Source organism: Chiloscyllium punctatum, chromosome 29, assembly GCF_047496795.1.
Source record: "Chiloscyllium punctatum isolate Juve2018m chromosome 29, sChiPun1.3, whole genome shotgun sequence".
NCBI classification, from domain to species: domain Eukaryota; kingdom Metazoa; phylum Chordata; class Chondrichthyes; order Orectolobiformes; family Hemiscylliidae; genus Chiloscyllium; species Chiloscyllium punctatum.
In genome coordinates this window covers 72,521,900-72,545,633 of record NC_092767.1, presented here as the reverse complement: position 1 = coordinate 72,545,633, position 23,734 = coordinate 72,521,900, and the positions used below count along the sequence as shown (strand labels likewise).

The 23,734-nt window shown below is 46.7% G+C and overlaps 1 protein-coding gene across 1 annotated transcript; it reads left to right on the top strand.

Moving 5' to 3' along the window:
- The first annotated feature begins 304 nt into the window (after positions 1 to 304).
- On the top strand, positions 305 to 18,508 carry LOC140454558 (sphingolipid delta(4)-desaturase/C4-monooxygenase DES2-like). Its single transcript, XM_072549392.1, has 3 exons — positions 305 to 462; positions 15,703 to 16,445; positions 18,254 to 18,508. Exons 1-3 carry the CDS (start codon positions 390 to 392, stop codon positions 18,395 to 18,397), a joined length of 960 nt encoding a protein of 319 aa, XP_072405493.1. The 5' UTR covers positions 305 to 389; the 3' UTR covers positions 18,398 to 18,508.
- Positions 18,509 to 23,734: the final 5,226 nt, after the last annotated feature.

Here is a 23,734-nt window from a genome sequence, read left to right as displayed (position 1 = left end):
CATGCCACCCTAAATATGGACCCCTGCTGCTGGGGTAGGTAGGAATTGACCCTGGACCTCTGAGTTCAGAGATAAGGACACTACCACTGTGCCAGAAGTGTCTCGTCTGTTCCAGAGTCTCCCTTCACAGTCGTGAGGAGTTCATATAATTCAATAGGGCCCCATCCTGCAGTGGTAAACGAGGCTCCCGGGGTAGGAGATTAGCTAATTCCCGCACAGCAAGTTGCTTTGAGATTTGTAAAGATGGGGCGGAGCTGTGAATCACTCCAATGAAGTTTAAGGGTAGGAGTCAGGTAGCCAGGGCGTTTCTCTCTCTTACTCAGGTGAAGGAGGAAGCCTGCAGATGTGGTAGGATTTTGGAATCATTCAGGAGAGGAAAGGATCTAGCGATGGCTACAAGTGGCGATTTTGAATGGGTTTATACAGAGCAGCCTCATTCTGACAGGAGGAAGCAGATTCTAGGTAAATTCAAGCAACTCGAGCAAAACATTTTGCAAACTTATTTAACTTCGCTGAAACATTATGGGGGGGGGGGGGGAAGAAGAGAAGAGTGTGTTCGCTTCAATGTTACCGTGTTTAATTTATTTTTCAAAAAAGGGGGAAAAAACAAGCCCTTTCCGAGCTAATCCCCAATTCCAAACTATTTGGAAAAGGACTCTCGCTCAGCGACACCTGCTGTGAATCTTGTAGTCAGTTACCTCTTCCAAGGAAGTTCGGTCTGAAGTTTGCAGGGATTGTAAAGAGTTGTTTTCTCTTAAAATCTAAGTTTGTTTGGATTGGTTTGTGGTTGGAGCTCCCCTATAAGAGTGGGGCAACTGAATTCCTGCACGTACCAGGTTCACTATGGACTCCTGGCTTGAGGAAGGAGTTCGTAAATTTACATAAAGACCTCTGGGATGTTTAAATTTCTGCAGTGAGGATGGGTGGTTAGAGAAATTTTGAGGTTAACCCTGACGTGGGTGAGGCATTGGACCCCTATCTATTGGAGGGGATGGGGGAATGCTTATGGAGCCGTTGAGTTCAGAAAACTCCAGATAAACTGGCTATTATTAAATTTCCAAAATAAGTGATTTGCTTCCCCCTCTTAGTAAATCAGATATATCTCATTCCCCTGTGCAAAAACCCACATAGAGGAATTTCCTTAATGTTGTAGCCATTCATTGCAAACGAAGGAGCCCAGGGTGTTGCTGGGGTTGGAGGGTTTGAGCTACAGGGAGAGCCTGAATAGGCTGGGGCTGTTTTCCCTGGAGCGTCGGAGGCTGAGGGGTGACCTTATAGAGGTTTATAATATCATGGGGACATGGATAGGATAAATATACAAGGTTTTTTCCCTGGGGTGGGGGAGAGGGTGTAGGTTTAGGGTAAGAGGGGAAAGATATAAAAGAGACCTAAGGGGCAACTTTTTTCACGCAGAGGGTGGTATGTGTATGGAATGTGCTGCCAGAGGATGTGGTGGAGGCTGATACAATTGCAACATTTAAAAGGCATCTGGATGGGTATATTAATAGGAAGGGTTTGGAGGGATATGGGCCAAATGTTGACAAAAGCATTTAGATTAATTTAGGAAAACTGGTTAGTGTGGACAAGTTAGACTGGAGGGTCTGTTTCTGTGCTGTGTGACTACTATATGTGCCAATCAAAAATAACCAATTTGGACCAAATGACCTTTTTTGGTGTTTTGCACCGCTGACACTAAAGAGATAAAGTTTTAAGGAGCATTTTTTAAAAAAAAGAGGGACGAGACAAGTTCAGGGAGGGAATTGCCCAGAACACAGGGCCCAGGAAGCAGAAGGAAAATTTGAGATCACACAAGAGGTGTAATTGAAAGATTGGGGAGATTGGAGAGTCAGGAGGACAATGGACATGGAGGGGACAAGGCATTGGGGAGGATGAGAATCTGCAAGTCATTAGAGCAGGGGTCAGCATTGGTCAGACAGCAGCTAGGGAGCTGGGTAGATTCAAGCTGACAGTGTGTAGGAGGGGTGCAAAGAGATAGGAAGGTTCAAACTTTGATGATTCTTTTTTTCCCCCTGGTGAGAGATGGGGAAAGAGAATGAGTCAGGGTTGTATAGAACAGAAACAGACCCTCTGGCCCAGCCCATCCAAACTGGCCAGGTTTCTCAAACTGAACAACTCCCATATCCCATCAAACCTTTACCTATCCATGTACCTGACCAAATCTCTTTGGCCAAGTGGAGAGGTAGGGCAGAGGGTAGAGAGAGTAAAACAAAATAAAGCAACTGATAATTGGACTCAGATGTACAGCACAGAAACAGACCCTTCAGTCCCACTCATCCCTGCCGACCAGATATCCTAAATTAATCTAGTTCCATTTGCCAGCACTTGGCCCATATCCCTCTAAACCCTTCCTATTCATATACCCATCCAGATGGCTTTTAAATGTTGCAATTGTACCAGCCTCCACCACATCCTCTGGCAGCTCGTTCCATACACGTACCACCCTCTGTGTGGAAAAAGTTGCCCCATAGGTCCCTTTTTTAAATCTTTCCTCACACACCCCTTAAACCTGTGCCCTCTAGTTTTGAATTCCCCATCCCAGGGAAAAGACAGTGTCTATTTAGAGCAGAGAGTGGGGTACTGGAAAAGCACAGCAGGCCGTGCAGCGTTTGAGGCGCAGGAAAATCTGGATGCTGCCTGACCTGTTGTGCTTTTCCAGCACCTCATACTCTGCTCTGATCTCCAGCGTCTGCAGTCCTCACTGCCTCCATCTTTATTCACCTTATCTATGTCCCTCATGATTTTATAAACCTCTAAGGTCACCCCTCAGCCTCTGACGCTTCAGGGAAAACAGCCCCAGTCTATTCAGCCTCTCCCTGTAGCTCAAACCCTCCAATCCTGGCAATATCCTTAAATCTTTTCTTCTGAATTCTTTCAAGGCTTGCAACATCTCTCCTAGAGCAGGGTGTCCAGAATTGAATGCAGCATTCCAAAAGCAGCCTAACTATTCCAATCCCATTTTTCTTTGGCCCATAGCCTTGGGATTGCAAGGGCATGTCTAACAATTTAAATGTTGAGGGTTTTTGCCTATATGACTTGAATGATTAGAAACTGCAGCACCTTGCAGTGCAGAGGGATTTGGGTGTCCTTGTGCAAGAATCACAGAAGGGTAGTCTGTAGGTACAATGGGTAATTAAGAAGGCAAATGGAATTTTCCCCTTCATTGTTAGAGGGATTGAGTTTATAGGCAGGGAGGTTATGCTGCAACTGTACAGGGTGTTGGTGAGGCCACACCTGGAGTACTGTGTGTAGTTTTAGTCTTTTTGAAACTAGATTCTCTACAGTATGGAAATGGGCCCTTTGGCCCAACAAGTCCACACCAACCCTCTGAAGAGTAACCCACTCAGACCCATTTCCCCTATATTTACCCCTGACTAATGCACATAACACAATAGGCAATTTAGCATGGCCAATTCACCTAACTTGCACATCTTTGGACTGTGGGAGGAAACCGGAGCACCTGGAGGAAACCCACACAGACACGGGGAGAATGTGCAAACGCCATACAGTCACCTGAGGGTGGGATTGAACCTGGGTCCCTGGTGCTGTGAGGCAGCAGTGCTAACCACTGAGCCACTGTGCTGCTCCTTATTTGAGAAAGGATGTACTAGCACTGGAGGGGGTGCAGAGGAGGTTCACTTGGCTGGCTCTGGAGTTGAGGGGGTTGACTTGAGGAGAGACTGAGTAGACTGGGATTATATTCACTAGAATTTAAAACAATGAGGGATCTTATAGAAACATGAAGTTATGAAGTGATGAAAGCTGATGTTTCCACTGGCAGGTGAAACTAGGACAATAGGGCAAAATGTCAAGGTTAGGGGGAGCAGATTTAGGACTGAATTGAGGAGGAACTTAAACCAGAAGGTTGTAACTCTAGGGAATACCCTGCCCAGTGAAGGAGTTGATGCTACGTCAGTAAATTTCTTTAAAGGTAAGATTCCTTATGAATGAATAATGAAGGAATCCATTCTTTCAGTGAGAGGGTGGGTAAGTGGACCTGAGTCCATGATAAAGATCAGCCATTATCTTATCGAATGGGGGAGCAGGCTGGAGGAGCCAGAGGGTCTGCTCCTGCTTGTAGTTCTCTTTTATCGGCAATGAGTTCTGGATTCCCAGAAGGAATAGTATGTGTGACCTTTTTTATATTAAAAAAAAGTTGAAATTTTATAAACCTGTGTAAATCACCCCTCACTCCCAATGCTCCAGTGACTGAAATGGCTGTGGTTAGCACTGCTACCTCCCTGCGCCAGGGACCTGGGTTCGATTCCAGCCTCCAGCAATTGTCGTCTGTCTGTGTGGAGTTTGCACGTTCTCCCCGTGTCTGTGTGGGTTTCCTCCGGGTGCTCAGGTTTCCTCCCACAATCCAAAGATGTGCAGGTTAGGGTGGATTGGCTGTGCTAAATTGCCCTGTAGTGTTCAGGAATGTGTAGGTTAGGTGCATTAATCGGGGGTAAATGTACGGCAGGGGGAACGGGTCTGGGTGGGTTACTCTTCAGAGGGTCGGTCTGGACTTGTTGGGCTGAAGGGTGTGTTTCTACACTGTAGGGATTCTGATGTAGCCTCTTCTTAAACGTATGTCCTCTTGTTCTAGGCTCTTTGCCCACCACCTTCTTGTCCACTGCACCCCCTTCCCTCTCCCCGAAATGGGGGGAAAGCTGTTGGCTACCTACCTTTTTATCTATTCCCTCATAATTTTGGAGCTTGATAAGGTCAGCCCTCCTATGCTGAGGGCAGAGTCACAGACTCACTTGTAACGTAAACCCTCCAGTCCCAGCACTTCCTGGTAGATCTTTTTCTGAACCCTCAGCAGCTTAATAATATCCTTCCTTTAACAACTACCCTCTCCAGGTGGGGAGTTCCAGACTCCCACTACCCTCCTGAGTAAAACAAATCTTGACTCTCCTCTTTTTTTAAATTTTTAACCTTGACCTTTAAATCAATTACCCCCTGGTTACCAATTCCTCCACTAATAAGGAAGGGCCCTTCATCATGGTCTCTGAGAATCCTGTGCCATTGCTGAACTCCCAGCCTAGGACCAGTGTAAACAGTGGTGCAATGATACTGTCAATGGGCTAGTGAATCCATTGGCCCAGGATAATGCTATAGGGGTTATAGGTTCAAATCCTACCAACCACTGAGTGGAATTTTTAAACTTGCTTTGTAAATCTGGAATATAAAACTACTGACTCAGTGACTGTGAAGCTATTGACAAATGTTCGCTTTTTGATTTTGTTTTCTCTTTTTACAAGGGAAAGACATTTGTCTTTGCCTGGTCTGGGCCTACATGTGACTCCAGACCCATGACGATGCAGGGTTGACTCTTAACTGCCCTCTGAAATGGCCCCATTAGCCACTCAATTCCAGGGCAATAATGGATGGGTAACAAATAGTCAGGGGTTTATAGCATGGAAACAGGCCCTTTGGCCTAACCTGTCCAGTTTTCACTATATCTAAAACTACTCCCAGCTGCCTGCTTTGGGTCCACGTTCCTCATAACTATCTCGATGTTCCTTAAATTGTAACCCTCCTCCACCATTCCGTCTGGTAGCCCGTTCCAGACACTCGCCACCCTCTGGAAAAAGCTGCCTCTTTGGATCTTGATTTAAAGATGCGAGGGGAAGAGATACCAATGTCCTCTAGTTTGTCTCTAAACCTGGGGAAAAGCCACTGGCTATCTAACTTGTCTATGCCTCACATGATTTTGTAATTTGGAGGTGCTGGTGTTTCACTGGAGTGAACAAAGGTCAAAAACTTTGACTCCAGGTTATGGTCCAACAGGTTTATTTGGAGGTGCTAGCTTTTCTAAGTGCTGATTCTTCAGGTGATTGTGGAGCAGAATCATAAGACACAGGATTTCGGTGTCATAGGATGTAATATTAAACAAATTTAGCTCTAGTCTTTATCTCTTAGAATGATCATGGAACATTACAGTGCAGTACAGGCCTTTCACCCTTGATGTTGTGTCAAGCTGTGAAACCAATCTGAAGCCCACCTGAACATCCAGGATGAAGTTTCCCATCAACCACCACCCTCTGTCATCTTACAGCTAGCCAATTTCTGATCCAAACCACTAAATCACCCTCAATCCCGTGCTTCTGTATTTTATGCAATAGCCTAACATGGGGAACCTTATCAGACACTTTAATGAAATCCATATACATCACATCAACCAGTTTACCCTCCTCTACCTGTTTGGTCATCTTCTCAAAAAGACTACAGTTTGTGAGGCATGACCTACCCTTCACAAAACCATGTTGACTATCCCTCAAAGTATTCCTTTCTAGATGATTTTATAAATCCTATCTCTTATAATCTTTTCCAACACTTCACCCACAACCAAAGTATGGCTCACTGGTCTATAATTTCCAGGCTTGTCTCTGTTCTCCTTCTTGAACAAAGGACACCTCCAATCTTCCAGTCTTCTGGCACTCCTCCTGTAGACAATGACATAAAGATCCAAGCCATAGGCTCTGCAATCTCCTCCCTAGCTTCCCAGAGAATCTGAGGATAAATCCCATCTGGCCCACAGGATTTATCTATTTTTACACTTTCCAGAATTGCTAACACCTTATGAACCTCAATCCCATCTAGTCTAGTAGTCCATGTCTGTGGTCTCCTTTGACAACATTCTTTTTCCTGTGTGAATACTGACAAATATTTAGTACCCCTTGTATCTCCTCTGACTCCATGCACAACCTCCCATTACTGTCCTTAACTGACTGGCCCTAATCTTATTCTGGATTACTGGTGCTGGAAGAGCACAGCAGTTCAGGCAGCATCCAAGTAGCTTCGAAATCGACGTTTCGGGCAAAAGCCCTTCATCAGGAATAAAGGCAGTGAGCCTGAAGTGTGGAGAGATAAGCTAGAGGAGGGTGGGGGTGGGGAGAAAGTAGCATAGAGTACAATGGGTGAGTGGGGGAGTGGATGAAGGTGATAGGTCAAGGAGGAGAGGGTGGAGTGGATAGGTGGAAAAGGAGATAGGCAGGTAGGACAAGTCCGGACAAGCCAAGGGGACAGTTACTGAGCTGGAAGTTTGGAACTAGGGTGAGGTGAGGGAAGGGGAAATGAGGAAACTGTTGAAGTCTACATTGATGCCTTGGGGTTGAAGTGTTCTGAGGCGGAAGATGAGGCGTTCTTCCTCCAGGCATCTGGTGGTGAGGGAGCGGCGGTGAAGGAGGCCCAGGACCTCCATGTCCTCGGCAGAGTGGGAGGGGGAGTTGAAATGTTGGGCCACGGGGCGGTGTGGTTGATTGGTGCGGGTGTCCCAGAGATGTTCCCTAAAGCGCTCTGCTAGGAGGCGTCCAGCCTCCCCAACGTAGAGGAGACCACATCGGGAGCAACGGATACAATAAATGATATTAGTGGATGTGCAGGTAAAACTTTGGATGTGGAAGCCTCCTTTAGGGCCTTGGATAGAGGTGAGGGAGGAGGTGTGGGCTCAGGTTTTACAGTTCCTGCGGTGGCAGGGGAAAGTGCCAGAATGGGAGGGTGGGCCATAAGGGGGTGTGGACCTGACCAGGTAGACACGGAGGGAACGGTCTTTGTGGAAGGCAGAAAGGGGTGGGGAGGGAAATATATCCCTGGTGGTGGAAATGTCGGCGGATGATTTGGTTTATGCGAAGGTTGGTAGGGTGGAAGTTGAGCACCGGGGGCGTTCCGTCCTTGTTCCGGTTGGAGGGGTGGGGTCTGAGGGCGGCGGTGCGGGATGTGGACGAGATGCATTGGAGGGCATCTTTAACCACATGGGAAGGGAAATTGCGGTCTCTAAAGAAGGAGGCCATCTGGTGTGTTCTGTGGTGGAACTGGTCCTTCTGGGAGCAGATACGGCAGAGACAGAGGAATTGGGAATACGGGGTGGCATTTTTGCAAGAGGTAGGGTGGGAAGAGGTGAAATCCAGGTAGCTGTGGGAGTCGGTGGGTTTGTAAAAAAAAAAAACATCAGTGTCAAGTCGGTCGTCATTAATGGAGATGGAGAGGTCCAGGAAGGGGAGGGAGGTGTCAGAGATGGTCCAGGTAAATTTAAGGTCAGGGTGGAATGTGTTGGTGAAGTTGATGAATTGCTCATCCTCCTCGCGGGAGCACGAGGTGGCGCCAATGCAGTCATCAATGTAGTGGAGGAAGAGGTGGGGAGTGGTGCTGGTGTAATTACGGAAGATCAACTGTGCTATGTAGACAACAAAGACCGGCATAGCTGGGGCCCATATGTGTGCCCATGGCTACCCCTTTGGACTGGAGGAAGTGGGAGGATTCAAAGGAGAAATTAAGGGTGAGGACCAGTTCGGCCAAATGAATGAGTGTCGGTGGAAGGGTACTGTTGGGGATGTCTGGAGAGGAAAAAACGGAGGGCTTGGAGGCCCTGGTCATGGCGGATGGAGGTGTAGAGGGATTGGATATCCATGGTGAAGATGAGGCATTGGGGGCCAGGGAAACAGAAGTCTTGGAGGAGGTGGAGGGTGTGGGTGGTGTCTCAAACGTATGTGGGGAGTTCCTGGACTAGGGATAGGACAGTGTCGAGGCAGGTAGAGATGAGTTCAGTGGGGCAGGAGCATGCTGAGACAATGGGTCGGCCAGGGTGGTCAGGCTTGTGGATCTTGGGAAGGAGGTAGAACCGGGCAGTGCGGGGTTCCCGGACTATGAGGTTGGAAGCTGTGGGTGAGATCTCCTGAGGTGATGAGGTTCTGTATGGTCTGGGAGATGATGGTTTGGTGATGGGGGGTGGGGTCATGGTCGAGGGGGCAGTAGGAAGAGGTGTCCTCGAGTTGACGTTTGGCTTCAGTGGTGTAGAGGTCAGTGTGCCAGACTACCACTGCGCCCTGCTTCACCACCAGATGCCTGGAGGAAGAACGCCTCATCTTCTGCCTTGGAACACTTCAACCCCAGGGCATCAATGTGGACTTCAACAGTTTCCTCATTTCCCCTTCCCCCACCTCACCCTAGTTCTAAACTTCCAGCTCAGTAACTGTCCCCATGACTTGTCCGGACTTGTCCTACCTGCCTATCTCCTTTTCCACCTATCCACTCCACCCTCTCCTCCTTGACCTATCACCTTCATCCCCTCCCCCACTCACCCATTGTACTCTATGCTACTTTCTCCCCACCCCCACCCTCCTCTAGCTTATCTCTCCACGCTTCAGGCTCACTGTCTTTATTCCTGATGAAGGGCTTTTGCCCGAAATGTTGATTTTCGAAGCTCCTTGGATGCTGCCTGACCTGCTGTGCTCTTCCAGCACCACTAATCCACAATCTGGTTTCCAGCATCTGCAGTCATTGTTTTTACCTCGTTGATTTTGGCCCTAATCTTATTCTAGATGTGCTTTTATTCCTGACATAAAAAGCTTTAGGGTTTTCCTTGATCCTACCTGCCAAAGACTTCTCCTGTCCCCTCCTAACTGCTCTTAGCTCCATCTTTAGGTCCTTCCGGGCTAACTTGTAATTCTCCAACACCCTAAGTGAACCTTCACATCTCATCTTTATGTAAGCCTCCTTCTTCCTCTTGACAAGCGATTTAACTGTTAGTGAACCACTGTTCCTTTACTCAAACACTCCCTCCCTGCCTGACAGGTACATACTTATCAAGGACACACAGTAGCTGTTCCTTGAACAACTCCACATTTCAATTGTGCCCATCCCCTGCAGTTTCCTTCTGTCCTGTGCATCCTAAATCTTGCCTAATCATGTTGTAATTGCTTCCCCCCCCCCCCCCCCCCCCAATCTCTTGCCCTGTGGTACATACCTATCCCTTTCTGTCACCAAAGTAAATGTAAACAAATTATGGTCATTTGCTTCAAAGTTACATTCTCAAGATACTTTTAACAGTAGGTGTCATCTCAGCTCAGATAATGCATTGAAGTGTTGGTCTTATAGATGTCTAGAAGGTCAGCCCTTGGTCTCCTACCTCCTGGTTGGTGGTGTGGGAAAAATATCCCAGTGTCTCTGTTATAACTCAAACCTTCTAATCCAGGTAGCATCTGAGTAAATCTTGTGGTGGGTTTTTTAAGTTTAATTTCTTCTATAGCAGGGCAACTAGGACTTCACACAATACTCCAAAGGTAGCCTCACCAATGATTGCAACAAGACTTTCAAACTCCTATACTCAATGCTGGATTTCTGACTGTCACAAACTCCGAAACCTTTCTCTCCTCGTCTGTCTGTCCGTCCTGCTGAGTAGTTTTTTTTTCCCAGATTTGTTTTGTTACTCATTTTGTTTACAGATTTTATTCAGCTTGTTTGCACACCTCTTCCTTGGCCAGTGGTTTATTCAGCAGTCAGAATGCATTAACAGGATTGTTTATATGGAGCTTTGTGTGACACACACTAGCAAAAAAAAACTCGCTGATGTTTAACCAAAATCTGGGAGTTGCCCAGTGTGACTTCCTTATCTGGTTTTGATAAGGTTAAAAAATCTCTCAACACCAGGTTATAGTCCAACAGGTTTATTTGGAAGCGCTAGCTTTCGGAGCACAGCACCTCACCACCTGATGAAGTAGCAGTGCTCTGAAAGCTAGTGCTTCTAAATAAACCTGTTCGACTATAACCTGGTGTTGTGATTTTTAACTTTGCCCACACCAGCACATCTACATCGTACTTTGATAAGCAGAGCCAGAATAATCATGTTGTCACTGAAATTTTGACAAAAGTACAGTGAAAAACCTTTAAGTCACCATACCATGGTGCTTGTGTTAATAATGGAAGGTGTGGATGGGAAAAAACGATGCACGTTAGTCTGTAGGGAAGGATTGCAGGTAGGGACCGTGGGGCTGTCAAGGGGCAGTGAGGGAGCAGACTGTCTTGGCATGGTCTGTGTGTGTTTGGGGGTGGGGGGAGGGGTGGGAGGCAACTCTGGGAGTCAGGAGGGAGCAGACTGTGTCTGAGATGAAAAGGAGGGGGGAAAATGGCTAGATATTCTGCTGAGAGTTGTCCATTCACAACGATCAATTTGCCTTTGGCTGCAACCATTAATGCATCAAAAGCATTAAGTTGCTTCATGAGCGAATCTGTGTTCATAGTCTACACTGACCCTTGGAGTGCCCCACCCAAACCCAACAACCCCTATCACTGTAACATGTTTTCCCCATGGATAACCCACCTTTCACCTACACATCCCTGAACAGCGTCAAAGGCTAGTGCTGGAAAAGCGCAGCAGGTCAGGCAGTATCTGAGGAGCAGGAGAGTCGACGTTTTCAGGCACAAGTCCTTCCTCAGGACACTATGAGCAATTTAGCATGGCCAATCCACCCATCTAACCTGGAGAGTGAGGAAACCTATGCAGACACTATATGGATATATGAATAGGAAGGTTTAGAGGTGTACAAGTCAAGTGCTGGCAATGGGACTAGGTTAGATCAGGATATCTGGTTGGCTTGGACAATTTGGACTGAAATTCTGTTTTGAGTTCCTAGTTCTGTGCTGCACATCTGACTGTGTACAAACTCAGACAGTCGCCCAAGGTCGGAATCAAACCCGGGTCCCTGGACTGTAAGGCAGCAGGGTTAACCACTGAGGCACCCTACCATGCAACTAATACGAAGTTAATATTGGACTGGGGTGTACAAAGTTTAAAAATCCTGCAACACCAGGTTATAGTCCAACAGGTTTAATTGGAAGCACTAGCTTTCAGAGCAGCGCTTCCAATTAAACCTGTTGGACTATAATGTGTGTGTGTGTGTGTGTCTACAAATCATGACTTTCCATCCTGACATATTGGTGTTCCTCCAGTGTCACTGGGTCAAAATCCTGGAATTCCCTCCCTGAGGGCATTGTGGGTCAACCCACTGCAGTGGTTCTAGAAGGTAGCTCAGTCCTACCTTCTCAAGAGGGCAGTTAGGGACAAGTGATAAATACTGACCCAGCCAGTGATACTCGTGAGACGCGGGTGAATGGATACAAAATTCCAGAGAGATTGGGTACATCGGTCAATGGCGGAAGGTGTTGGAATTTGCTGATTTTTTTTTTTTGTTTTTGATTCAAAAAGGCTGCAGTGGTTCCCAAAGTCATGGATGGGCTGAGGCTTGAGGAAATGAGTACCTCTAGTTGCCCCATTATGATGACCAGCCATCATTGAGGCAAGACCAAAAGGCTGAGGAAGTGGCAGCAAGTTACTGCCCCCTGGTGGCAGGGTGTTTCCCTCCCCTCTCCTGGGAACAGCCCCATTTCCAATTCATTGTTTCTAGTCCTGTTTCCCAGAGAGAGAATCCAGGGAAAAGTTTGGAACTCACCTGGACTCCTCACATAAACACCGACCTCCAGTCTGAAAAACTTCCTCTGTTTTTCTCACCAGAGAAAATCAGTGATTTTGGGGGGGGGGGTGGCATATTACTTGGTGCAGAAAGGGTTAAACTGCAGCCTGGGTTTTGTCCTGGTCTCATTCGCACAATTGTTAAATAGTTGGAGACTGGTTGGTTGTGAATGAGTCATGATTTGTAAGTAAATGGCTTGTTATGGTCACTGCCTCTCCCCTGGAATCCAAGCTGCTAAACCTGCCCTGCAAGCTGTGAGCTGATGCTTACGTCTGCATTCAGAGAGAGAGAATGTTGATTAAAACATCACTTTGTTTTTTTTTGTTTTTAAACAAAACAAGATGCTGGAAATCTTAAACAAATCCAGAGATTGCTGGAGAAATACTGAATGGCCTGGACAGATTGGATGTTGGGAAGATGTTCACGTGGGTAGGAGAGACTAGGACCTGAGGGCACGGCTTTAGTGAAGGGAAGACCTTTTTAGAATGGAGATAAGGAGAAACTTCTTCAGTCAGTGGGGAATGTGTGGAATTCACTCCCACAGAGGGCTGTGGAGGCTGGGTCATTGAGTATATTTAAGACTGAGATAGATAGGTACTTGAGGATTTGAGGGTTATGGGGTTGTGAAACTTATTGAATGGTGGAGGAGACTCAGGCTGAGTGGCCTAATTTCTGCTCCTGTCTTAGACTCCTACAAAGTTTCAAGTCACACAACACCAGGTTATAGTCCAAGTGTTTTTATTTGAAACCACAAGCTTTCTTCAAGTGATGAAGGGGCAGTGCTCAAAAAGCTTGTGATTTTGAATAAACCTCTTGGACTATAACTTGGTGTTGACTTTTTGATCTTGTCCAACACTGGCACCTCTACCTCTTGGATTCTTCAGCACAGAAAAGGCCCCTTTGAGTCTGCATCGACATAACTACCTCAAAGCCCAAAATCCCAGTTTGCCACACTTGTCCTGTATCCTCGAATGTTACGGTATTTTAGGTGCCCATACAACACATGTTCCAATGTTTCTGCCACCTTCACCTTTTTTCCAGCCAGTGCATTTTGAGATTCCCATCAGCCACTGGGTTGGTTTTTCCCCTCTTACAACTCCCCTCTGCATCTCTAGCCCCTCGCCCTAAAAATATACTTACTCCCCTGGCTGTGATTGACCCCTCAACCAAGGATCACAGCTGCTCTCTATTTCCCCCACCCATACCCCTCAATCTTGTAGACTTCCATCATGTTCCCCCCCCCCCCCCCTCCCTCCCACTGCCTCAGTCTTTTCTACTCTAGAGAAAACAAACAATCCAAGCATATCTGGTCTTTTTTAATTATATAGCTCTGTCTTATGGAGACAGTTCATTTCGGTAAGTGCCTCTGCTTTCCCGTTTGATCAGTGAAAGGGGTAAGGTGGAATGGGTGCCCTTGGCTACAGAACAAAGGATTGGGAACCTTGTGCTGTCCCATCTCTTAAGGTGAAGTTTCCATTGTCTGTACCAGACAATATGGCTACGCTCTCATCAGGGAGAAAGAGATACAGGTGGTGGTGATTTTGTAACCTGAGGGTCACCACACCTCAGACTGGGAGGGTGTGAAGGAGATTCTTAACAGTAACTTCAGCTAGTGCATGAATTGAACCATCTCTAACCTCCTGTTGACCTCCATAACCCTCAAGTCTTTGCCATCCTTCAATGTTGGCCTCTTGGCTGCTCGCAGAGTGCTTCAGAGGACATCTCCCAGACACCTGCACCACCCAACCCCACTGCCCTATGGCCAAACACTCAAACTTCCCCCCTCATCACTCCCTTATCTGCCACCCATGGGCCCTGTAACCCCATGCCATCAATGTGGATTTGACCAACTCTCGCGTGCACACCTTTCCACCCCCCCCCCCCCCGACCAATCCCATTTATCTCCCCAACCCCTCAGCGCTCAGCCTCATCCCTGACGAAGAGCTTTTGCCTGGAACATAGACTCTCATGCTCCTCCTGGTGTTGCCTGACTTGCTGTGCTTTTCCAGCACTACACTCTCTCTCTCTCTCTCTCTCTCTCTCTCTCTCTTACCACACCCCACCCCCAGTTTCCCTCAGTGGTTAGCACTGCTGCCTCCCAGCACCAGGGTTCGAATCCACCCACATGTGACTGCTTGTTTGTGTGGAGTTTGCACATTGTGTCTGTGTGGGTTTGCTCTGGTTTCCTCCCACAGTTCAAAGATGTGCAGACTACAGTGGATTGGCTGTGCTCGATTGCTTTGTAGTGCCCAAGCGAGGTGTGTTAGCCATGGGGAAATTCAGGGTTGCAGGGATAGAGTAGGGAGGTGGGTCTGTGGATTTGATGGGCTGAATGGTCTGCTTCCACATTGTTGGGATTCTGATCCTTTAGTGTTCTCCTTTTGAAAGACACTGCCTTTAGTTCTGTTCTGGTGCAGCCTTAAGGCTTGGCATTAATCCCAGATATCAGATACCAAAGACGTGTCACGCAGGTGCATTAACTGTGAATGGTTGTAACAGCTAGTGCTCTAAGGATTGGATGGGTCTATACCACACAGAAATTGGCCATTCAGCCCAACCAGTCCATTACTAGCACTTGTCCTGCTAACATCCTCCCATCCCCTCCAAGTATAATTCATCTCCCCATTGGGATGAATAGAAATGGACGTACTGGGGGAGATGTAGCAGTCTACATCACTTCCACTTAAATCCAGGCTCTGGGTTTAAAATCCCACCTACTGGAATTGGAATTCAAAAGTCTTGACCTGGCATTGGAGTCCATGACCTTTTTTTAAAATCAATTATGAAAACTCATCTGATTCACTAATGTCCTTTTTCAGGGAGGGGAAACTGCTATCCTTACCTGGTCTGGCCTACACATGATTCCAAAGCTTGTCATTTTGAGGACTCTGGGTCTGAACTGAATGGAGTTTAAAGGGATTGGGAAGGGGGAAAAGAAACCTGAAACACATAGAATACTGGGGCCTGGTGGACGTGGAGATGATGTCTCCGTCAGTAGGAGAGACTAGGATCCGAGGGCACAGCCTCCAAGTGAAGGGACAGACAACCCTCTAGGACTGAGATGCGGAGGAATTTCTTCAGCCAGAGGGTAGGGAATCTGTGGAACTCTTTGCTACAGAGGGCTGTGGAGGCCAAGTCATTGTGTCTTTGAATCAGAGGGGTTCTTGATTAGTAAGGGTTATGGGCAGGAGAATGGGGTTAGGAAATGCATCAGCCATGACTGAGCAAACCTGCCTGGCTGAACCTTACCCCCATACCTAATGGTGTTATGGACCTACAGCAATGACTCTTAACTGTCCCTGGAAATAGCCAAGCAAGATCCTATTTAAGGGCAATTGGGTGTTGAGCAACAAATACTGACCTTTTTATCAGTGACACCCATGTCCCATGAATGAAATAAAAACTCTAAGCATTAATGCATCTTAATTTTTTCTTTGTTTTAAAACAGCTAAGTATCCAGAGATGAAGTCTCTCATGACTCCAGACCCTCATCTGAAATGGATTGTAAGCACGATGGTTCTCTTCCAGTTTGTCTCTTGCTACCTGGTGAAGGACTTGTCCTGGGGCTGGCTGGTGTTTTGGGCCTACATTCTGGGAGGCTGTGTCAACCACTCCCTGACCCTTGCCATCCACGACATCTCTCACAATGTGGCCTTTGGGAACAAGGCGGCCAAGTGGAACCGCTGGTTTGCTATGTTCGCCAACCTGCCCATCGGGATGCCTTACTCCGCCTCCTTCAAGAAGTACCACATTGACCACCACCGGTACCTGGGGGGTGACGGCCTGGATGTTGATGTGCCCACTGAGTTCGAAGGCCGGTTCTTCTGCACGCCCACCCGCAAGCTCCTCTGGCTCTTCCTTCAGCCGCTCTTCTATGTTCTGCGGCCGTTGTACGTCAACCCCAAACCCATCACACAAATGGAACTGATCAATGCTGTTGTCCAACTCGGTTACGACCTCTTCATTTACTACATCTGGGGCCTGAAGCCCATCTTTTACATGTTGGCAGGTTCCATGTTGGGTATGGGCCTTCATCCATTCTCCGGACACTTCATTGCCGAGCACTACATGTTCCTGAAGGGATATGAGACCTACTCCTACTATGGGCCTCTCAACTGGTTGACCTTCAATGTGGGATATCACATGGAGCATCATGACTTCCCCAGTATCCCTGGAAGCAAGCTTCCCCTGGTAACTGCGACTCTTTTCAAAAGCATGCTTTCCTCCATTGGCTGTTTTTGTTTTTTCCATTGCCAATTATTATGGTTGGCATAACTGGGCAAGCTTAAGAGCCTGCACTCTGAAGCCAATGGGGATGAACCTTTTGGGGGAGAGAGCTTATGGAGCTAGACTGGGCCTTCCTTGTAGTGTTTGCCCTGATTTTCATGGGTGGGGTGTCAGTCAGGGCAATGCTTTACTCCAGTGGGCATTAGCCACCCCTCCTAGACCTCTCCATTTCTATCTCTGGTGACCAAATCAACACAGACACTTACTATAAACTGACCGACTCCCACAGCTACCTAGACTACACCTCCTCCCACCCTGCCCCCTGTAAAAAAAAAAAAACACCATCCCATATTCCCAATTCCTTCGTCTCTGCTGTATCTGCTCCCAGGAGGACCAATTCCAATACTGAACAACCCAGATGACCTCCTTCTTCAAAGACTGCAATTTCCCCCTGGAAGTGATTGATGCTCTCCACTGCATTTCCTCCACTTCCTGCTCCTCTGCCCTTTGAACCCCACCCCTCCAATCACCACCAAGACAAAACCCCACTGGTCCTCCCCTACCACCCCACCAACCTCCAGATACATATCACTTGTCGTCATTTCCGCTACCTCCAAATGGACCCCCCCATCAGAGATATATTTCCCTTCCCTATCAGCATTCTGAAGACTACTCCCTCTGACTCCCTTGTCAGGTCCACAACCCCCACCAACCCAAAATCCACTCCTGGCACCTTCCCCTGCAACCGCAAGAAAGGCAAAACTTGCGCCCACACCTCCCCCCTCACTTCTCTCCAAGGCCCCAAGGGATCCTTCCATATCCGCCACAAATTCACCTACACCTCCCCACACATCATTTATTGCATCCGCTGCACCCGATGTGGCCTCATCTATATTGGGGAGACAGGCCGCCTACTTCTGGAATGTTTCAGAGAACACCTCTGGGACACCTGGACCAACTAACTCAACCACCCCGTGGCTCAACACTTCAACTCCTCCTCCCACTCCACCAAGGACATGCAGGCCCTTGGATGACTCCATCGCCAGACCATAGCGACATGACAGCTGGAGGAAGAGCGCCTCATCTTCTGCCTAGGAGCCCTCCAACCACAAGGGATGAACTCAGATTTCTCCAGTTTCCTCACTTCCCCTCCCCCCATCTTGTCTCAGTCAAATCCCTCTAACTCAGCATCACCTTTTCTAACCTGCAATCTTCCTGGCCTCCCTGCACCCCCCCCCCCCCCCCCCCACAACTCCAGCCTATCACCCTCACCTTAACCACCTCCCACCTATTGCATTTCCAAAGTCCCTCCTCCCTACCTTTTTTATCTTACAGGCACACTCTCCACATTCCTGAAGGGCTCATGCCTGAAACGTTGATTCTCCTCCTTTGATGCTGCCTGACCTGCGCTTTTCCAGCAACACATTTTCAGCTTTGATCTCTAGCAGCTGCAGTCCTCACTTTCTCCTCTGGATGGGATACTCTTGGAGGGTTGGTGTGGACTTGTTGGGCCAAATGGCCTGTTTCCACACTGGGGATTCTATGATTACATGCATTGCAAACTAACCTCATTTTTCCAACCTGCGCCCCCCCCCCCCCCCCCCCCCCCAATTTTCTTCTGCACCCTCTCTGATTATAATCACATCGATCCTAAAGAGTAGATAAATCCCACCAGCTGAGATGTTTTGATGGGTTGAGGAGATCCAAAACGTGAGTTGTGTCCAAGTGAAGTAATGGAGAATTCTCATTTATATCTTTCTATGTTCTTTTAGGTTAAGAAGATCGCTCCAGAGTTCTATGAAAATCTACCTCAGCACACCTCCTGGCTTCAAGTCCTCTGGGATTTTGTCTTCTGTGACTCCATTGGGCCATTCTCTCGGGTCAAGCGTGTGTGTAAGCTGGTGAAGGAGCAGTGAAACTTGTGTGCGGAGCCTCTTGGGGCTGGTCATCTCCCCCACCCACTCCCTATCACCAATTGTTTAATGAAACAGTAAATGATTATTTATAAAGTTTCAGCTGAAACCAAACTCTGGCCACTCTGTCCCTCCATCAAGGAAACCAACCATGTATTTTTAGGCTGGGGGCAGTAAATTTTCAGTCCATTTTAACAGTCCAGAGATGATAAAGCTAGACCCTTCCAAACTGGAACCTGGGAAAATGTATTTTGAAATATATAACACTAGGGTACAGGACTGGAATGTTGTTTCTGGGAGTAATTTGTTAGGATAAGTTGTCACTGATGTACATAATGACTACACTATGACTGCAGCATCTCCACTCTGCATCAACTTGTATCAGGAAGGAGTCACTTTGTCTTGTTTGGAAGGGCCTTAAGGGAGGGGGGGGGTCTGTAGTTAAATGGTAACACTCTCTCCAAGCCATACTAGAGCAGTGCCCTTAAACAATAGACCCCTTCAAGCAGTTTACAATATGGCATCACAAACCTAAGCTCACAGTCCAGAGCAATGGTGACCCCCCACAGGGAGGGAATCATGGTGTTGTCAGTGACTGGCCTTTGGGGGAGGGGAAAAAAGGGAGAAACCGCAGTCCCACTTCCAGTGGGATCTGAGGAGCTGGGTAATGGGGTGCACAATTAGCTGGTAAACACCTTTACAGAAACCCAGTTGGGTGAAAGAGCCTGTAATGTCACATTACTGTTTGAATGCATCAAGCACATCGGGTGTTCTCATTCTCTCCACTTTTTTTTTAGATTTCTCTTTGTATTAAGAAGTCGGTGGATCATGTTTGACCTTTTTTTAAAAAGGTGGGATTAGTCACCATTATTGAACACACCCAAGATCTTTGTGTGTAATGTATGAGGTAAAGGAACAGGCCAGCTGAAGACTTTTGTGCTCCCATTTACTCCCACCCTCTAAGCAAATGGCAACTGAGCAGAGGCTGAAGTGACTGCAGTGGAGTAGCCACTGCTTCTCGTTTTAATCAAGTGTTTTGAATGTGATTTAGGAATATTTTGTAGGATTGGGGGTGGAAGAGGGACTTTTTTTTACAAAAAGTCAAGTTGACATTCTCTTATTTTAAACTGTTGTGAAATCATTAAAATGAAAATGGATCTTCTGTAAGTGATAGTGTTTTTTGTTTTGAAAACAGACAGGGGTCAAAGCACATGGCACTGGAAAAGCAGAGCAGGAGAATTCTCCAGGAATGCTGCCTGACCTGCTGTGCTTCTCCAGCATCTGTATTCCTCACATATCCCTTCCTCATAACCAACAGGAGAGAGTTGGCTGACTAGCTTTGATCCAGAGGGTCAATGCTAGTTTAGTGTTCCTCCCTCCAATTCTGTTCTCTTGCCCTCCCTTTTGGAAAGAGATTCCTCAAATTCATGAGGATACTGGATGGAAAGAAGCCATTTCCTTCTTTTTTAAGAAAGATGTTAAAAACCAGAGGGTATGGAGTTAAAGCCTTTTGCAAAGAAGGAAATGTGATTTTTCTTAAAGTTCATTCATCAACTGGTTAGACCAGTGGTTTCTGCCCATTCCTAATTATCCAGCAGGTAGTTAAAAGTCAACCACACTTTTGTGGGTCTGGACTAAGTCAGAATTCACACCACACCAAAAGCTTGGGATTTCAAACAACATTCTTTAGTGTGCTGAAAGGCAACATTACAAACTTTTTTCACTGCACTGTGGTTTTTTTTTTGGGGGGGCAGGGGAGGAGAAGAGTGCTGGAAAAGCACAGCAGAGTCGGGCAGCATCCAATGAGCAGGAGAATTAACATTTTGGGCATAAGCCCTTTTTTATCAGGAGATCCTCTGTTCCCTGACCTGTGCTTTTCCAGCACTTCACACTCACCTCTGATCTCCAGCATCTGCAGACCTCACTTTCTACTCATTCAACTGCATGTGCCAATGAAGGCTATTGTGGTCATCTTGTGTGACTCACCTTTGTTCATTCAACACCAGCATTCCCTGTATTGTGGCTCTGGATAAAGTGAGAGTGGCAGATTCCCTAAGGGACACCAGTTAATAGATGTCAGTTTCTATTAATTGTTTTGTGATAGTCTGGCATTAGAGTCCACTGACTCTGAATTCAAATTCCACCATGGCAGGATTTGAACCTGGGTTCCCTAGAACATTGTGTGGAGTTCTGGGTTAATAGGTTGACAATAATACCAAAGGGCCATTATCTGAGCAGTTTAGGTCTGGAATGTACTACTGGAAGACAATCCACCACTCTGAATAACCACACACTGGTACCATAAAGAATTAGGTGATAACTATTTTTAAGATTTATAGCTCAGGTTGATAAGTTAGCTTGTTGAGCTGGAAGGCTTACTTTCAGACATTGTCACCCTGACTGGGTAAAATCAGTGAGTCTCTGGTGAAGCGCTGGTGGTATGTCCCACCTCTCTATTTATAGGTCCTGGTTTCTTAAGGTGGGTGATGTCATTTCCAATTTTTTTTTCAAGGGAAGATCAATGGGATCTAAATTGATGGGTTTATTGATGGAGTTCTGGTTAGAATACCATGCCTTGTGTGACTTAGTTTCACCTGTCCTAGGCTGTTGTCCCAGTCAAGTAGTGCCCTCCTTTTGTATGTATAGAAACTAGTGATCATGGGTCATGTCTTTTGGTGACTAGGTGGTGTTCATGTTTCATGTTAGATGTCAGATTGTAGTGTTCAACAGTTCTTGCATGGTATCATGTAAATGCTAGTAGTATCTAGTGGATCCTTTAGGTTCATCAGTCACTGTTTAAGTGTGTTGGTAGGTTTGTGGGCTACCATAATGCCAAGGGATCTAGCAGTCACTTTGATGTAAGGTAAAGATATATCAATGTGGCTATAGTTTTTGGTTGCAGTGTCTGCTTGTGCAAGTTTGAAGAATTGCAGATTGTGTTTATTGGGTGTATTTTGTGTGTGGTGTGGTGTGGGTGTTTCTCTCTTAAATTGTTCTGCCCATTTTGAGATGGGGAGATCCTCTCTCAAGTATACTCAAGGCCAAAGGGTAACCAGGGAGGAGAACAGGGGGCTCCTTTTAAAGATTAAAGCCATCTCCATGCAGAACCACAGATCGGTCTCCAAAACAAATATTCCACATCAGTATTTACTGTGGAGAAAACAAGGGAACGTGGAAATAAATATTGATGGCTTAAACAGTCCACATTACAGAAGAAATGCTGGAGTTCTTAAAATTCATAAACAAAGATAAGCTCCCAGGCCACTGCCAAGTTAAGGATGTTTATATCATCTCCAGCCATAGATGAGGTACCAGAAAACTGGAGGGTGGCTAATGCTGTACCATTATCTTAAAAAGGCTACAAGGAAACCCCCCCCCCCAGACCTATATACCTTTTTGAGTCTGATGGCAGTGGTGGGTATGTTGCTGGGAGGGGGTTCTGGATTTACATGCATTTGGAAAGGCAAGGACTGATTTAGGATAGTCAGCATAGCTGTGTGCGTGTGTGAAATGAGATGATAGATCATGTCAACATGGGCTTTAGCAAGACTCCACACAGTAGACTGGTTACTAAGGTTAGATCACATCAGATCCATCAACCAGGCCATGCCAACTGTAATCCCAAACTCACCTGCTCCTGGCCCATATCCCTCCAAACAGTGGTTATGCCTGAACTTATCCAAATGTCTTTTAACCACTGGGACCTTAGTTGCATTGTCAAGGATTTCACCCATTAATCACTGTAAAATATGCCCCAAGTCTTGAAATCCCCCACCCCAGGGAAAAATCTGTGCAATCTTTATCCATATGCCCCATGACTTTATAAACCTCTAGGTCACCCCTCAACTTCCTACACTCCTGTGGAAGAAATCCCAGCCTCTCCTTATAAGCCAAACCCTCTCTTCCTGGCACCAACCTAGCACAGAGGAAGCTTGATTATCCAAGTACCAATTATCCAAAGGCGATCTCTAGGTCCTGCTGGAAACACATCTTTGATGCACTGTTTCTAACAGTGATCATGTCTTTTGTTCACAGTAATTAAACAGGTACCATCTCCAAATGACTGACTGACTGACTGCTTGCTCTCTTTCTTCCCACACAGTCCAAAGATGTGCAGGTTAATTGGCCAGGCTAAATTGCCCATAATGTTGGGTGAAGGGATAAATGTAGGGGGTGCCTACATTTGGTCTGGATGGGTTGCTCTTTGGAGGGTCGCTGGGGACTTGTTAGGCCAAAGGGCCTATTTTCACACTAAGTAATCTAAATGCTTTCCCTGGAGTTCCACAGAGAAGTGTACCCTAAATCCTTCCTTGTTGATGAAATTCTAGAATCCATCATTAAGGATGAGGTTTCTAAATTCTTAGAGCAGAGTCTGATTAGAACAAGTCAACATGGATTTAGTAAGGGGAGGTCATGCCTGACAAACCTGTTGGTATTCTTTGAAGAGGTGACAAGTAGGTTAGACCAGGGAAAACCAGTGGATGTGGTCTATCTAGACTTCCAAAAGGCCCTTGATAAGGTGCTACACGGGAGGCTGCTGAGCAAGGTGAGAGCCCATGGTGTTCGAGGTGAGCTACTGGGATTGATTGAGGATTGGCTGTCTGACAGAAGGCAGAGAGTTGGGATAAGAGGTTCTTTTTCAGAATGGCAGCCGGTGACGAGTGGTGTCCCACAGGGTTCAGTGTTGGGGCCATAGCTGTTCGCATTATATATTAATGATCTGGATGAAGGGACTGGGGAAATTCTAGCAAAGTTTGCACATGATACGAAGTTAGGTGGACAGGCAGGTAGTACTGAGGAAGTGGGGAGGCTACAGAAGGATCTAGATAGTTTGGGAGAGTGTGATCCAGGAAATGGCTGATGGAATTCAATGTGAACAAATGCGAGGTCTTGCACTTTGGCAAAAAGAATAAAAGCACAGACTACTTTCTAAACGGTGAGAAAATTCGTAAAGCCAAAGTACAAAGGGATCTGGGAGTGCTAGTCGAGGATTCTCTAAAGGTCAACATGCAGGTTGAGTCTGTGATTAAGAAAGTGAATGCAATGTTGTCATTTATCGCAGGAGGGTTGGAATATAAAAACACCATTGTGCTACTGAGACTTTATAAAGCTCTGGTTAGGCCCCATTTAGAGTACTGTGTCCAGTTTTGGTCCCCACACCTCAGGAAGGACATACTGGCACTGGAACGTGTCCAGCAGAGATTCACACACATGATCCCTGGAATGGTAGGTCTAACATATGAGGAACAGCTGACGATCCTGGGATTGTATTCATTGGAGTTTAGAAGATTAAGGGGAGACTTAATAGAGACGTACAAGATAATACATGGCTTGGAAAGG

Coding starts and splice junctions, on each gene's coding strand:
- LOC140454558 (XM_072549392.1), top strand. CDS start 390: ATGGCTACAAGTGGCGATTTTGAATGGGTTTATACAGAGCAGCCTCAT. Junction 463..15,702: donor CAGGAGGAAGCAGATTCTAG/GTAAATTCAAGC, acceptor GTTTTAAAACAG/CTAAGTATCCAGAGATGAAG. Junction 16,446..18,253: donor CTGGAAGCAAGCTTCCCCTG/GTAACTGCGACT, acceptor ATGTTCTTTTAG/GTTAAGAAGATCGCTCCAGA.